Source organism: Sciurus carolinensis, chromosome 16 (assembly GCF_902686445.1).
Source record: "Sciurus carolinensis chromosome 16, mSciCar1.2, whole genome shotgun sequence".
NCBI classification, from domain to species: domain Eukaryota; kingdom Metazoa; phylum Chordata; class Mammalia; order Rodentia; family Sciuridae; genus Sciurus; species Sciurus carolinensis.
The window spans coordinates 42182628-42197960 of NC_062228.1; the positions used below are offsets into that span (position 1 = coordinate 42182628).

At 36.2% G+C, this 15333-nt stretch overlaps 1 protein-coding gene and 1 pseudogene across 4 annotated transcripts in view; one reads left to right on the forward strand and one right to left on the reverse strand.

Moving 5' to 3' along the window:
* Window positions 1-15333, forward strand: part of Lsm14a (LSM14A mRNA processing body assembly factor) — a 52462-nt gene that overhangs the window by 9352 nt on the left and 27777 nt on the right. For all 4 annotated transcript variants that reach the window (XM_047528103.1, XM_047528101.1, XM_047528100.1 and 1 more), the window contains exon 2: window positions 14181-14344. In XM_047528103.1, the coding sequence (XP_047384059.1) occupies window positions 14181-14344 (164 nt within the window). The remainder of the gene's footprint in view (window positions 1-14180; window positions 14345-15333) is intronic.
* LOC124966974 (inhibitor of growth protein 2-like) lies at window positions 9028-13537 on the reverse strand (annotated as a pseudogene).

A 15333-nucleotide genomic window follows, 5' to 3' on the forward strand; every position in this document is an offset into this window, starting at 1 on the left:
GCAAATGTGATTACATTGGGATTTCTTTTCCCCCTGAGTATTTCTCTGTGGACCTTGTGGATCTTCAGATCAGTCTTCAGACTCAACTCTCTCTGGAGAATCTAAAAAGAAATTTTGTGTCTTAGATTAATTTCTATCTTGTTCTGTTCCTCCCTCTTCCTGTCTCTAGCCTTTTTTTTTTTTTTTTTTTTTTTTTTTTTGGTACTGGGGATTGAACCCAGGACAAGCCATATTCCCAGCCCTTTTTGTTGTTTTGAGGCAAGATCTCCCTGAGGCTGGCTTTGAACTTGCAGTCCTCCTGCATAAGCCTCCTGAGCTGCTGCTGGGATTGCACTAGCACCTTTTTTTTTTTTTTTTTTTTTTTTAAACTCCTACTGGATATATTTATCCTCTTTTCCCCTCTTTCTCTTACATTCTCATATCTCTGTTTCTTGATTTTTATCATTTGGGAGATTGAGATATGAGACCAACTGCAACAAAGAATATCCAACTGAAAGCAGTTTAAAAAGTGAAGATTAAATTTAGACTATTGGGTAAAGATAGCAAATTGGATATGTTTTTACTCTTACATGAGAGGGACTTTTTAAAAAAACATAAACCCATAAAGGACAAAGTAGATTTAAAATGTAAATAGCATCAACAGAATTGTGGAGGCTGAACTGACTTCTTAGCAGAAATTGAGTACTTGCAACCTAAGTAGGTAGTAGATAAAGCCAAGAAGTAACCTTATTTGTATCCCCAGACTCCTAAAAGGCTCAGGAATTGGTATCAACAGTAAAAAGGAAACTAGAGGAGTGTTAAGTAATTGGGGATAAAGATGGAGCTAAAAATTTGCTTAAACAGTGGTCAGATTTTCAAATCCCTCTGTATTTCACATAGTTGGTTATCCTCATGTATTCTCTGGAAAGGGTTAAATAGAAGTTCTGGATAAACTAGGCACAGTTGAGCAGAGGTACCACTCTTCGATGTCATTAAATGAACATATGCATGCTAGATGCTGAGACATTCCATGTTGAGAAAGTATTAATGTGTTTTCCTTCTGATAAGTGGAGTTTTTTCCAGCAGGAATTAATGTTAAATTTTCTTAAAACCCATTAAGTGCCAAGTTTTCTGTTCTTTTTCAACAAAATTGACACAAGTGCATTAAAATAGATTGGAAACCATAATCTAGAGCTTAATATTTTTTTGCATGCATATGAAAATTTTCTAATCTTCCATCTATTTTCTTAAAAGAATAGAACTCTAAAAACATTTATTTCAAAGTGACCATAAATGGTATATTTGTTACTCAATTTATGTTTTTTATTAGTGTCCCGAATATGAGAGGATAGGGCATAATGGGTTGTGTCATTTTAGCAACCATATATGATTTATATAATTTTCTTCTTAACAGTCTTCCTGTGTGTCGTTCACATGCTATAGAATTAACTCATTGTAAGTGTACAATACAGGGAGGGTTGTGCAGCCATCACCATAGTTCAGTTTTAGAACAATTCCATTATTTCAGAAAGCTTTTGTGCCTGTTTACTCAGCACCTGCTCCTATCCCTAGTCCTAGAGTCCTTTTCTAGACTCTGCTTTGCTTTTCATATGTAGTGCTGATTGACTGTCTAGTGTTTAAAATTCTTGCATTCTTAGAAACCTTAAATTTCAAACAGTTGCATAGTTGTCCACACTTCTGCAGTTTCACTTATCTTTCAATTTCCGTCAGCCATGGTTCAAAAATATTAAATGCAAAGTTTTAGAATCAGTTCATAAGTTTTAAATTGTATGCCATTCTGAGTAGTTTGATGAAGTCTTACATAGTCCTGCTCTGTCTATCCAGTATGTGAATCATCCCTATATACACTACCCTACCTTTAGTCAGAGGTGCCATCTCAGATCTACTGTCACAGTACCACAGTTTTAGCAGTGCTTGTATTTCAAATAATCCTTATATAGTGACATAAAGCTGTGTCACAAAAATGCCTCCTCACTTACTTCATTTTATCATGTAGACATTGTATCATCTTTATATCATGCCAAAGGGTGAATAGAATACAATAAAAAATTGAGCTGGGCATGGTAGCACATGCCTGTAATCCCAGCAGCTCAAAACATTGAGGCAGGAGGACTACAGGTTGAAGCCAGTAGCTAGGCTGTAAGCAACCTAGTGAGACCCTGTCTCAAAATAAAGAAAATAAATAAGTACTGGGGATGTGGCCCAGTGGTTAAGCACCCTTGGGTTCAATCCTTGGTAACAAAAAAAAAAAAAAACAAAAAAAACAAAAAAAAAACAACTTTTTAAGAGGGAGACTAGAGTCTCATGACTTTTATTATAGTGTATTGTTTGAATTGTTTTGTTATTGTACTTTTTGTTTCTAATTTATAAGTTAAGCTTTATCATTAGTATGTGTGTGTGTATGTATGTATGTATATTCCCTACAGTGTATATAGGTATCTCTGGGGATTTTGGAATATATCAACTTGACTATAACAGGTTTTGTTTGTTTGTTTTGTTTTTGTTGGTTTGATACTAGGGATTGAATGCAGAGGTGCTTTACCACAAGCTACATTTCCAGTCCTTTTATTTTTGAGATGGTCTTGCTAAGTTGTTAAGATGCTGAGACTGGTTTAGTTTTCCAAGATAGATGAATAAAACTACCCTCAATATTCTTCTGTATGCCTAAGACAAAAACTTCCATGTCTTTTTTTTTTTTTCTCTCTTTGCCCTATTTTCCAGGTTTTTGTAATTTGAGGTTGTAATTACAGATTATTATTACATTGCTTGTGTTTTTAGAGTCCCTTAAGGATAGTTTTATTAGCAATAATTAGCAATATTGATATAGATAATGAACATATTGGTAGATTTTTAACAACTTCCATTTAAACTCTTCTGGGCTTTTTCTTCAAACATTCTGTCTTGTACTGGATGATCCTGTTGATCTAAAGAATCAAGCCTTTCTTTAGCTCAGGAAAACTTTTTTTTCTTTTGGTCATTGCTTCTCATTGTGGAGTTCTGTTGACAGATATTTTCAACATTTATCCTCCATTATTTTTGTGTCTTTTCTCTTCCAACTTTTAAACTTTCTGCCCTGTATTGTGAGACTGTTTCTGAAATTGGTCTTTTGGTTCACCAGTTGACATATGTCAGTGTCCTTCTGTTTGATACTTATGTTGAATTTGGGGGAGGGTGTGTGTGTGTGTGTATGTGTGTGTGTGTTTTCCATTTCTTTTTAAGTAGGAAATTGTTGTTTATGATAAAATTTTTCACTAACCTAGTGAAAAACACATCTTCCTCTACATCCTGTCATTCAGGCTCCAGTTTCTTGTGCTTGATTTTCAGAGCTATTTAGTGCATACTGTAAGCATATATGTAAAAATACCTGGGTTTTTTTGTTGTTTGTAATGCTTCTCTTTTTATTCACATCTTGTTCTTATTTACTTATCATAGAATGCAAGCTATATTTTAATATTTCCTGTCACTGAGTTCCTTTCCTTCTCTCTCTCTTTCTCTCTCTCTCTTCTGTTCCTTTTTCTTTTTTAATTTTTGTCCTAGGAATTGAACCCAGGACATTAATTACATATACTGAGCACACACTCCACCACTGAACTATACCCTTAGCCAAACAGATAGATTTTTTTTAATACCTGACCTAGCTGTGCATGTAGACATTTTTCTTTTAGAGCTGAGTGTATGTGGCAGGGAATACTATCAACTCTGGTCATAGAGGCAAGCTTTACCGGTATTAGTGAAGATTCTGTTATGAATTTAGCACACTTCACTTTTTTTTTTAATCTGAGATTTGCAAAAATGCAAGTTTAGAACAAATGTTGTTGACATCTGATATGTGCTCTTTTAACAGTGATTTAAGTCTCTGTCCAATTTCTTAATGCATATATCATTCCCCAGTGTAACTGACTGATATATGAAAAGGCCTCTTTGAACAATTACTTGTTGAGTGCACATGGAGAGACCCTTTACCCTGTTTTAAGGGGTTAATTCCTTGGACTAATCAAATCATCAAAATAGAGCACAGTTAAATTTCCTAATTGCCATTATTTATTAACATGTATGTTATGGTACCCTTAATATGTTGTTCCATAGAAAATATTCTAGAAGTCTAGATTCTTAATAGCCATCCTTTGTTTTCCTCACCCCAGGAGAATATATCAACAAGTAGTTACTTGGAGTTAAGAGACAGTGCTTAGAAGCTGTGAACTTGGTGGGATTTCTGAGGAAAAAGATTTAACCTCCTACCTTTGAATGAACAATGTATGCTCAAAATAAGCACCTAAAATCTGCCCCTTTTCCTGAAACCTCATATCCAATCGATCCTTTCTCTTTTTTTTAATTAATTTATTTTTTTGTTTTTACAGACTGTATTTTGATTCATTGTACACAAATGGGGTACAACTTCTCATTTCTATGGTTGTACACAATGTAGATTAACACCACTTGTGTAATCATACATGTACATAGGATAGTAATGTCTGCCTCGGTCCACTATCTGTCCTTCTCTCACCGTCTCCCACCCCATCCAATCTTTTCTTTTTTTTTTTTTAGTTGTAGGTAAACACGATACCCTTATTTTATTTATTTATTTTTATGTGGTACTGAGTGAGGATCAAACCCAGTGCCTCACACGTGCTAGGCAGGTACTCTACTTATGAGCTACAACCCCAGGCCCCTTTCTATGCCTTTTGATTTTACCTCCTAAATACTTTTTGTCTCCCTCTGCTTTTCCCCTGCATCTCCACCATAACCACCCTGACCTAGACCCTCACCTTTTATCTGGTCCAGTGTGAATCACACTGTAGCACAAGTAATCCTCATAGCACAGTCATGTCACTTTCTTGAAAACTTTTAGTGGTTTTCAGGAAAACTGAAATTCTTATCTTGCTCCTTGGTGCCTTCGTCAGCTTTATATCGTGCCACCATTCCCTTCTGCCCATTCCTTCTCTTTATAATTTGCCATTTTCATTCCTTAAACATCTTTCTGCCTCAGGGACTACACCCTGCCTGTCCCTCTTCATTTTCAAATCTTAGTTCTGGTATTACATGATCAAAGAAACTTTTTTTTTTTTTTTAAACAAATGATCAAAATACAGTCTTTATTTTTATAACTGTCTAAATGTGATCCAAATGTATCCACAAGTTTTTCCAAAAGAAACATGCTATAGGGCTGGGGAGATAGCTCAGTTGGTAGAGTGCTTACCTTGCAATACAGGCCCTGGGTTCAATCCCCAGCACTGCACCAAAAAAAAAGGAAACATACTATAAATAAGCAAACTATCTGCTCACTAGTATGTTTATGAACTTCCAAGTTGTCTCATTGGATTTCATTACAGATCACTCAAACCTTTCTGAAGATTTTCATGCAATTTTCTTTAATCCTCTTTCTTGTAATTATTTTCATTCTTTATGAGAGTAATGACCACTTACACTGTACAGAATCCTTGTGAGGATTAACTAAACTAACATATGCTACAGTACTTAGCTTATGTCTAAATCAAGGAAGGAAGGAATCAAACCTACTGTAGTGAATGCTTACCAAATGCTGTCCTTCCTATTTTTCCTTCGGGTATATTCCCATGCTCTGCTAATTCTGATTTGTCCTCATACCTGTCCCATATCTCGATCTTTACTATCACTGTTCATGATTTAGGAAATCTTTGTTTCTTGCTTTAGATTCAGCTTCCTCTATAACTTTTCCAAGAAGAACTACTTTTTTTCCAATATTTACATTGCCTCTGCTGGTAGTATTTTTTTTTCCCCTAAAATGCAGATCTGACTGATGTTCCCATTAAAAATTTTTAAATGACTTCACATTTCTTTCTGAATAAAACCTAAATTTAAAAGGGATTTGCCTCTTTATCCCTCTACTTGTCCTGATTCTTTTGGGGACCACATGTTGCACCTGTGCCTAGAGTGCCCCCCTCACCTATCAAACTCTTTCTAATGCCCTAAGCACCAGGCAAATACAAACTCTCCTATGACGCCTTATATCTGTATATACAATTTAATAATCTGTCTTTCAAGAGACATACTTAGCACTTACTAAGTAAGTACATCTGATTGTCCTAGACCTTATGCTAGATGCTGGAAAGGAAAGCAGTACAGAGTTTCTCAAAGACATAGCATTTAAGCTACAGCCTGACTGGCAAATCAAAATTAGCCACATAAAAGAGGCATAAAGACAGGTGTAAAAAAATGTCTGGTCGTTGGCCCCAGGGAGTCTGCAGTCCATCAGGGAAACAGGCAAAACAAAAACCCTTGGCCTGGCCCATAATACTTGTACCAACTTATTTGAGGTGGAACCCATTCGCTCTCATTTATTTAATCAAGTTCCTTCAGATGTGAGGCCTTTCCACAAGGATGCCTTGAATTGCAATGCTCTTTACATGGCTGTTATTGAAGAAATGCAGCAGATTAAGAATTTACAAAGAAGAGAACTAAAACTGTGGAAGTTTCATAAACCAATGAGAAGGTGCCAGATAACCAGTTTAGCCCTGCCCCCTTTCATTTACTCATATATATCATTTAGTCTTTCATTTAAATGGTAGGTTAACAAGTTGTTTGTGTGGGGTTTTTTTGTTTGTTTGTTTGTTAGGGGGGTTTTTTGGTACCAGGGATTGAACCCAGGAGCATTTAACCACTGAACCACATCCTCTGCCCTTTGAGACGGGGTCTCAGTTGCTTAGAGCCTCCTTAAGTTGCTGAGGTTGGCCTCAAATTAGTGATCCTCCTGCTTTGGCCTCCCAAGTCATTAGGATTACAGGCCTGTGCCACCATGCCTGGCCAACAAATTTTCTTCGTGAATTGTAGGGAGCCATTGAGAGTTTTTAAACTAGTAATGTGACATCTCAGAGTCCTGCTTTAAGAAGTTCATGCTGACAGCATTGTATAAAACTTGATTGAAGGTGAAGGGGAAAGTTGGCAGTGGTGAGGTCAGTTATTTTAGAGTTGAGAAAGAGGAAATGTAGACTTAAACTAGTTTTGTGCTTATCAAGTTTTATTTTAGCATGTTTCTCTACCCGACATCAACATCTTTTCCCTGTTGTATCTCTTGTTATTTAGCAAATTAACTATTTGTCAATCATATGAAGAGTACTTCCCCCTGCCCCCCATACACACAAGAGATTTTATTAAGCAGACAGGCAGAGTGTCTGGGTGAGAGAGAGAAAGGGAGTGAGAATGAGGAGGAGAGAGAGAGAGAATTTGAAAGTGGAGCTATTCCTGAAGAATACTTTTTTCTGAAAATTTTACTTGGTCAGAAATGTATAGTTGAACAACTTTGTAAGTATTTAATGGGAGAAGACAGTATAAAATAATACCTGATGACAATATGAAGGCTATTTTATTTTCTTAGATGAGAAATAATGGGTTCCTAAATCACTTTTCTTTGGTCTTCTTGTGCTTTATAGAAATAATTCAGGATCTCTATTACCTGCAGTTTCAAAGAAATTCTTATAAAAAATATTTGCTTTCTAATAAATGTGTTCAGGACCATTATTGTTTCGTTATTATCTCACCATCTAAAATTTCAAAATTGCTCTTTTAGTTTTACATTTCTTTCTTTGTGTCATTCCCCCTAAATTCTTATTTGCACTACTCAGTGTCCCCTTAAAACTGTCTGAAATTATTATGGTTAAGAATATACTGCTGAGCACAGTGGCACTTGCCTGTAATCCCAGTGACTTGAAAGGCTGAGGCAAGAGGATTATAAATTCACGTCAAGTCTCAGCAGCTTAGTAAGCCCCTGTCTCAAAACAAGATAGAAAAAAAGACTATGCCAGGTGCAGTGGTGCACGCCTTTAACCCAGCAACTCAGGAGGCTGAGGCAGGAGGGCCCCTGAGTTCAATCCCTGGTACCAAAAGAAGAATAATTTATCTGAGTAAATCTGTGTATACAGTTTGAACATTCCTAATCTGAAAATCAAAAATCTAAAACTTTTTAAGCACCAACATGACTTCAAAAGGAGAAATTTCTACACCTGAACTCCAGTAACAGGTTGGAGTCAAATATAGACAATTTTATGCAATACTGATAGTGTTGTATAAAAAATCACTTTTAGGCCGTGTGTGTAAGGTATATTTGAAACATTTATGAATTTTTTATTTATACTCAGGTTGCATCACCAAGATACCACTTTTCAAAATCTAAAACACATCTGGTCCCAAGCATTTTGGATAAAGAATATTTCCTCAACCTGAAAGAGGAAGCAAGTGAGAGAATCTCATTAGCTGAGCAAGGTCTTAAACCTATGATTGTGGGAGAAAGTGGTTTTATGGAAGCAAACTGTGGTGCAATTCAAAGAGCAGGCCTGTAGAATCTTACTTTGTGTAGCGCTGCTCCTGAATAGAAAATTCATCGACTAGAGTTGTAGCTCATCAGTAGAGCACTTGCCTAGTATATATGAGCCCCTGGGTTTGTTCAATCAAGTAAATAAATATATATAATAAATACATATATTACATATATTTCCATAAAATACATTTTTTATATTTATGTAATGTATATTATGTTTGTGATAATATATTATATGATATTACATATATGTTTTATACATATTATATATCTACATGATTTGCTCACAGCCATCCTACTTTCAGGGCCTGTGCAAAGGGTCAGCACTATGGAAGAGATGGTTGCTCTTTTAAGTAATATAAAACTTACATTAAAGTTACATTTAATAACTTTATTCCAAATCTGCAATCTCAGATGGTTTCAGCAAGAATTAGTGTATAGTACTGGATGTTGAGTAAGAGCTGGACTTACATGTAAATGTCAGAAGAGAAGAAAATACCAACTGTAACCTTTTTCCTGGCTTGATGCTTTTGTAGTTGATTTTTTAAAAATGGTGATTTTTTTCCCCATACTGTTGGCATCCTTTTTTTTTTTTCTAAGTGTGACTTTTAATATACCATTAAAACTAATCATTAAACATTATTGCTTAGTCTTCTGAATTTACTGAAACATTTTCTAAAAGTAAATTAATTATGTAAAAGAGAGATAACCCTTGGATATGTGGATGCCCTTTATGACTACCTCGATCTTCTCTCCTTTTTTGTCTTTTCAGTACTTTTGTCCCTTGTTTTCTCATTATCTCCCCCTGTACTTTGGGCAGTGCCATTTCCCCTGTGATTTATAGGTAAGTGAAACACAAAAAGTAAGACCATTTACTTGGACACTGTTCGTTGCCATATCCTGTCATTTCCCCATAAGATACTTGCTTACATAAACAATGTGTAGGTTCGTTGGGATCTATTGCAAACTCAGCAGGTGAGGCTTCTCTTTCCTGCTAGGCCTTAGAGCATTTCTTTTTCTTGGCTGACTTGGATTTTTTTCCTTTTTAGGTGACTGATCATCACAGTCTTTGATCCCATTTGTCTGTGGCATAAGTCACTGTTTTCACTGGTTCTCTACCTGTGGGATCTTCTTAAAGATCTTTCTGGCTGGCTAGAATCCATTTTTGCTTCACCTAAGGTTGTTTGCTTTCAGCAGAATCTTGGAGATACTGTGAATATAACTCCATTTGCTTGCTCAATTTTCCACCAGTTCATACATTTGTGTGACAATCTGAATTTTTTTTTTGGTTTCCTAATTCTTGTCTATTGATTAATGTTCTCTGGAGATGCTGTTATAGGTATTTTTTTCTAGTTTGACTTGTCTTCTATTTTTCATAGATATCAACAATTTCCTTTTATATTTGAAGAGCCAGGGTCAGTGACAGTCCCAGCTGCAGCATCCCCTTCTTGATTGGGTGGCAAAGAGATTTGAAACATAAAACAAACATGTTTCCAACCCCACTAACACCCTACTAACACCCTGCACAGCCTGGCTCCCTCCTAAGCAGCCAGCACCATCTATATAAGCAGTTATTATTTCTTAAGTTTGCTCAAAACACATATTCTTTCATTTTATTCTAGGTAGGTTTATTGTATAATCTAATCTAATGCCCTCAATATTAAACAGTGTTCAGTACTTTTGGAAATAACTTACTTAATATCTTTCCACTGTGGGATTTATTCAAGAAATATTCAAATGTCTGCTATATGTAGGGCACTGTGTTAGATTCTGTGGGAGTTGCAAAGATAATTTAAATACATTTCTTTCTCCTGAACATCTTTAAATTTTAGAAGGAGGAAGTATAGCTAGAATGTTAGAGTGCTGTGTGATTTTCAGAGGAGGAACAGATAACTTGATACTTGGAATTGTGTGATAGTTAATTTTATGTCAGTGGGCCACAGTGCCTTGATATTGGGTCAAGCATTCTCCATGTTTCTGAAGATTTTTTTTTAAAGATTAATGTTTAATTGGATAGGTTTTGAGTACATAGATTACACAAAATAAAATGTTGGTAGGCCTCACCTAAACTGTTAAAGGCTTTAATAGAACAAGCTGGGCCCTGTGTCCCATACATATAATTCTAGTGACTTAGGAGTCTGAGGCACGAGGATCCAGCCTTGCATCTAAGCAAGGCCTGAAGCAACTTAGCAAGACTGTCTCTAAATAAAATATTAAAAAGGTCTGGAGATGTGACTCAGTGAAGTGCCCCTGGGTTCAATCCCTGGTACCATAAAAGGTGTGAGGGTGGGGGGACTTTAATAGGATTTGCAAAGACTGACCCTCCTATGAGCAAGAAGGAATTTTACCAGCCTACTGTAGCTTGTGGATTTTACCTGTTCTCTTGGAATAATGCATGCTCTATTTTTCCTGTTTTCACACCACAATCAATAGAAGACTGCTATGATCCTAACAACTTAAAGATTTCTTCCTATAATAAGCAAGCAGCTCTGTAAAAACAGACCCAAGGGGCTGGGACTGTAGCCCAGTGGCAGAGCACTTGTGTAGCATGTGTGAAGCACTGGGTTCGATCCTTAGCACCACATTAAAATGATACAAATAAAGGTATGCTGTCCATCTACAACTACAAAAAAAATTTTTTTAAAGCAGATACAAGCTGAGTGTCCTCTAATTTAATTTAATTCTGACACTACTATTTAATTCTGTGGAAATAGTGCCCACAGGTTGAGGGCTTAGTTCTAAGCCCCAGGTTTTACCTGTGCTTCTGACTGTCCACCTATAAATTGAGATTTCCACAACCCCTTTCCTGGGTTTAATTTGCTTGAGTGACTCACAGAACTCATTTATTGGTTTATTATAAAGAATGTTACAAAGAAGACAGATGAAAGAGGTATATAGGTAAAGTATGGGAAAAGGGGCATGGAGCTTTTCATGCCCTCTGGGTATGTCATCCTCTAGGAAAACCCCCATGTGTTCACCTCCCAGGAGCTCTGCAGGCTTATCCTTTTGGGGGTTTTATGGAGACTTCACTGCATAGGCATGATTGAATCCTAGACGGCTATATCAAAATGTAATTGGACAAAAAAGCTGTGGTCTGATGCCAGTAGCTTGGATGGGAAAAACAAGCAAGATCTGTGGGTTAGCAGTCTGCTTAGCCTCTCAGTGCAGCAGCACGGGGCAGGACCCCTGTGAAATGAGGTGGGTCTTGGGACCTATTATCAGACAAGGAATTTAAAGGCAGGGGAAGATTAGGGAGTTTCTCTGACCTGTTTGAGGGGAGAGAAATTCTAGTTTCTGGACCTGCCTTGGGAAGGTTTTCTTAACACCATGTTTTGGGAAGTATACCCTTAATTTTAAAACCACTTATTTATCAACTTTGTCAGGGAGGTGTGGTGCTGGAGATCAAACCCAGGACCTTCAGCATGCTGAGCATGTGCTGTACCAATGAGCTATATCCCCAGTCCCTGACCAAAAAAAAATTTTTTTTTTTTTTTTTATCAAGTGGCTCCCTATCTAACAGGATAGTTTTAAGTTTATAGACTTGTTATTATGGTTTTTCTGTTTTGTTTTAATTTCCCAGTTTTTGTTAAAACACTGTGTGATAGCACTGTTCTTAATCACACTTTGTAATTTTGTAGCCCTCTTTGTATCTATCAAATTTACACTGTGTTCTAGAACCATAATAAATCATCATGTACACTTACATGCTTGAATGAATTTATTGTCCATTTCTTATGTTTTGGGAGAATGGTGCGGGGTGCTGGGGATTGAACCCAAGACCTTAGGCATACTATATATGCTCTGCCTCACCCCAAGCCCTGTATCTTACCTTTTGACATGACTGTTCCTGTGAGTTCTTAGTTTTGATATAGCAAAGCGTAAGACTCTGGCTTTTTCTGCACTCAAGTGTTTTTCTGGAAATACAGTGAAAACTTTTGACCAAATTCAGATCTTAATATCAGGAGATTGCTATTATTGCTATATATATTATTATATATATTATGTTTTTAGTTATGTTCTTTTTTATTTACTTGTTATCTCTCAGGGGCATTGGTTAACTGTTGGATCTTCATAACTATCGTTTTTATTGCTGTGCTACTTTTTCTTTACATTTTGTTTGTCTCCAAATTATTCCTTTAGTAATTTGATGTTACTGCATTGACTTGCTTGGTTTATTTTATTTTATTTTTCCCGGTACTGGGGATTAAGCACAGCGGTACTGTACCCCTCAGCTATATCCCAAGTCCTTTTTATTTTGAGACAGGATCTCACTTAGTTGCCCACACTGACCTTGAACTTGTGGTCCTCCTTCCTCAGCTACCCAAGCAGCTGGGATTCAGGTGTGCACCACTATGCTCAACATGTTCTTGATGCATTTATTGTTCTGTTACTTTGCTATGATAAATATTAATCCTGAATATTTTTCATATTTCTCTTGAAGACCATGTTTTGTCACTATTCTCATCCTTCTTTTTTTCCTTCCTTTATTCATCATTCCTTTTACTTTTCTCCCCTTTTCATCTTTTCTGTAAAAATTTTACATGATTCCATGCCCCTTACTTTTTTTTCTTACACTTTCCAATATAAGCTACTTGCCTGAATATGGAATACAGATTCTTCTCTAATTCACTCTGAATTCACTTGGGTGTAGTTTGAATGGTTTGGTCAGGCCTTGGAAGTCCTAATAGAACTTCTCTGCAACTTTGTACAAGGGCCATTGGTTTTTCTCCCTCTGCTTCAGAATGAACTGATATACTGCTTAGGAGTTATGGAATTTTTTTCATTGAGGTTGAATTAAATATATTCGTAATTGTCTTAGCCTGGTTTTTTCTCTTCTTCAGCCTTCCTCTTAGATAAAGGTCAAAATGTAAATAAAGCCTTGTCACTTCCTCCTGACTGCTTAAAGATGTTTGGCCAGTAGGGGAAGGGGAACTCTACTGAAGCATTCCACACCTTTTCCCTTATCACACCTACATGCCAAGTTAGGGAGTATCAGTGAAAATTTCTCTGGAGTTACAATGGGCAGGGGAATGCTACATGTGGATTCTGGGCTTGGTCTTCCAAATTGGACTAGTTCAGTCTGTATTTGAATGATTTGGGGGCGGTGGCAATTAAAACCCAGGCCTCCTATGTAGCAGCTTCTTATTTTTCTTTATTTTATGACAACGTCTTGCTTAGTTGCCAAGGCTGACCTGGAACTTGTAATGCTTCTGCCTCAGCCTCCAGAGTTGCTGGGATTACAGGCATGTTGCCATTGCTCCTGACTTGGATACAGACATTTTTCAGAAGTCTTTAAGGCAGTGAACCTGAAAAATTAAACAATCATTAGAGACTCCGGGAGTTGGTTTAAAATGCATATTTCTGGACCCTGTCCCCAGAATGTCTAATTTTGTCGAAATCTTCATTTCTATCCAGTTTACCTTGTTGCAGGTGGTCTACAGTTTAACTTTGAGTAGTGCTCTTCAGTGTTAAAATAATAAGACTTAATTATGCAGTAGATATTTTTCAGACTATCCCAGGAGGCTGAATAGCTGACAGTTGCTCACTGTAGCGTCTAGAGAACTTTTTGCTCACCAGGGTAATTGTTACCTTTAAAAAAAAAAAAAAAGGGGCTCAAACTGGATTTTGTGGGCTGGAAAAAAATCTGTGTTACCACTCCTCCCTAACCAAGAAATCCCCACCTCTGATAGTCTTTTAAATCAAATATATTTAGCTTAAGCAAAAACCATTGTTTCCTTCTTTAAAAAGACCTACAAATTAATGAATACCCTCTGACATGATATTTCAAAACTGCTGCTTAATACTTGGAACGAAATACGGAGAGGCCCTACCTGAATATGTAAATGTAATGACTAGTAGGCACATCTCATATCTTCTATTTTCTCACCAGTTCGATCCTTTGGTACAGAAGACAGACCAACAGATCGTCCTATACCTCCTCGAGATGAAGTCTTTGAATATATTATATTCCGTGGAAGTGATATTAAAGATCTCACTGTTTGTGAGCCACCAAAACCACAATGTTCTTTGCCTCAGGACCCAGCTATCGTTCAGGTAATTGATAGTAAATTGTCTTGAAATACAAGTAAACTTCACACACATACAAAACAAGCCTTGATTTGCCTCTGCCAATTGAATGTTTGTGTAGTTTACCATTTTAGAGTTGCCTTAATTGGGCTGGGGATATAGTTCAGTTGGTAGAGTGCGTGCTTTGCATGCACAAGGCCCTAGGTTCAATCCCCAACACCACAAAAACAAAACAAAAACAAAGTTGCCTAACTACCTAAAATTACCTAGATAATATTCTTACCTAGGTTTTAATATTTGGATCATAAATCAGATGAAATAAAAGAAGAAATAATTGAAGAATTCATATTATAAAATATTTTCTAATTTAAACAATACTAGTGTTACAGTGGTTAACATTTATTGAGAGCTAACTCTAAAAGATATGCTGTTCAAAGCACAAGCACTGTACATAAAATCAATCCTCGTGTACCATCTGAGTTTGATCCATAATTTTTCTTACTTTTACAAGTAAGGAAGTTGAGACAGAACCATTTAAATAGACGGAGGCAACTTGGCTCCAAAATCTAGGATCCATAACACTACACTAATCAGATAATGGTTTATATTACAAACTAGGGTGATAATAGCTACTCTTAAGTAAAAAATTATTAGGTTTAATGGGAGGAAACTGCCAAGTCACATTATATATTATATGGTATACAATAGTATATAATAAGACAGTATTAACATAAAAGGATTTTAACAGAGACTAGATCTTAAATTTCCTAAATAAAAAACTCAAGTATTCCCAGAAAGAGAAATTGGAAATTTGCATATTTTACTAAAAATAGAAACACAATACATAAACACTTGTAAATAATTAAAGATATCCATTACAGTATACGTTTACATGTTCATTAGAAGGATATAAATGCTTCTGAACTTTGGCCATAACAAAAGAAGCAGTTTCACGTAGCATAGCTGATTAAAAGTGTGGCTTGCCTATGATTTTCCTTCTGAATTCATTTTCTTCT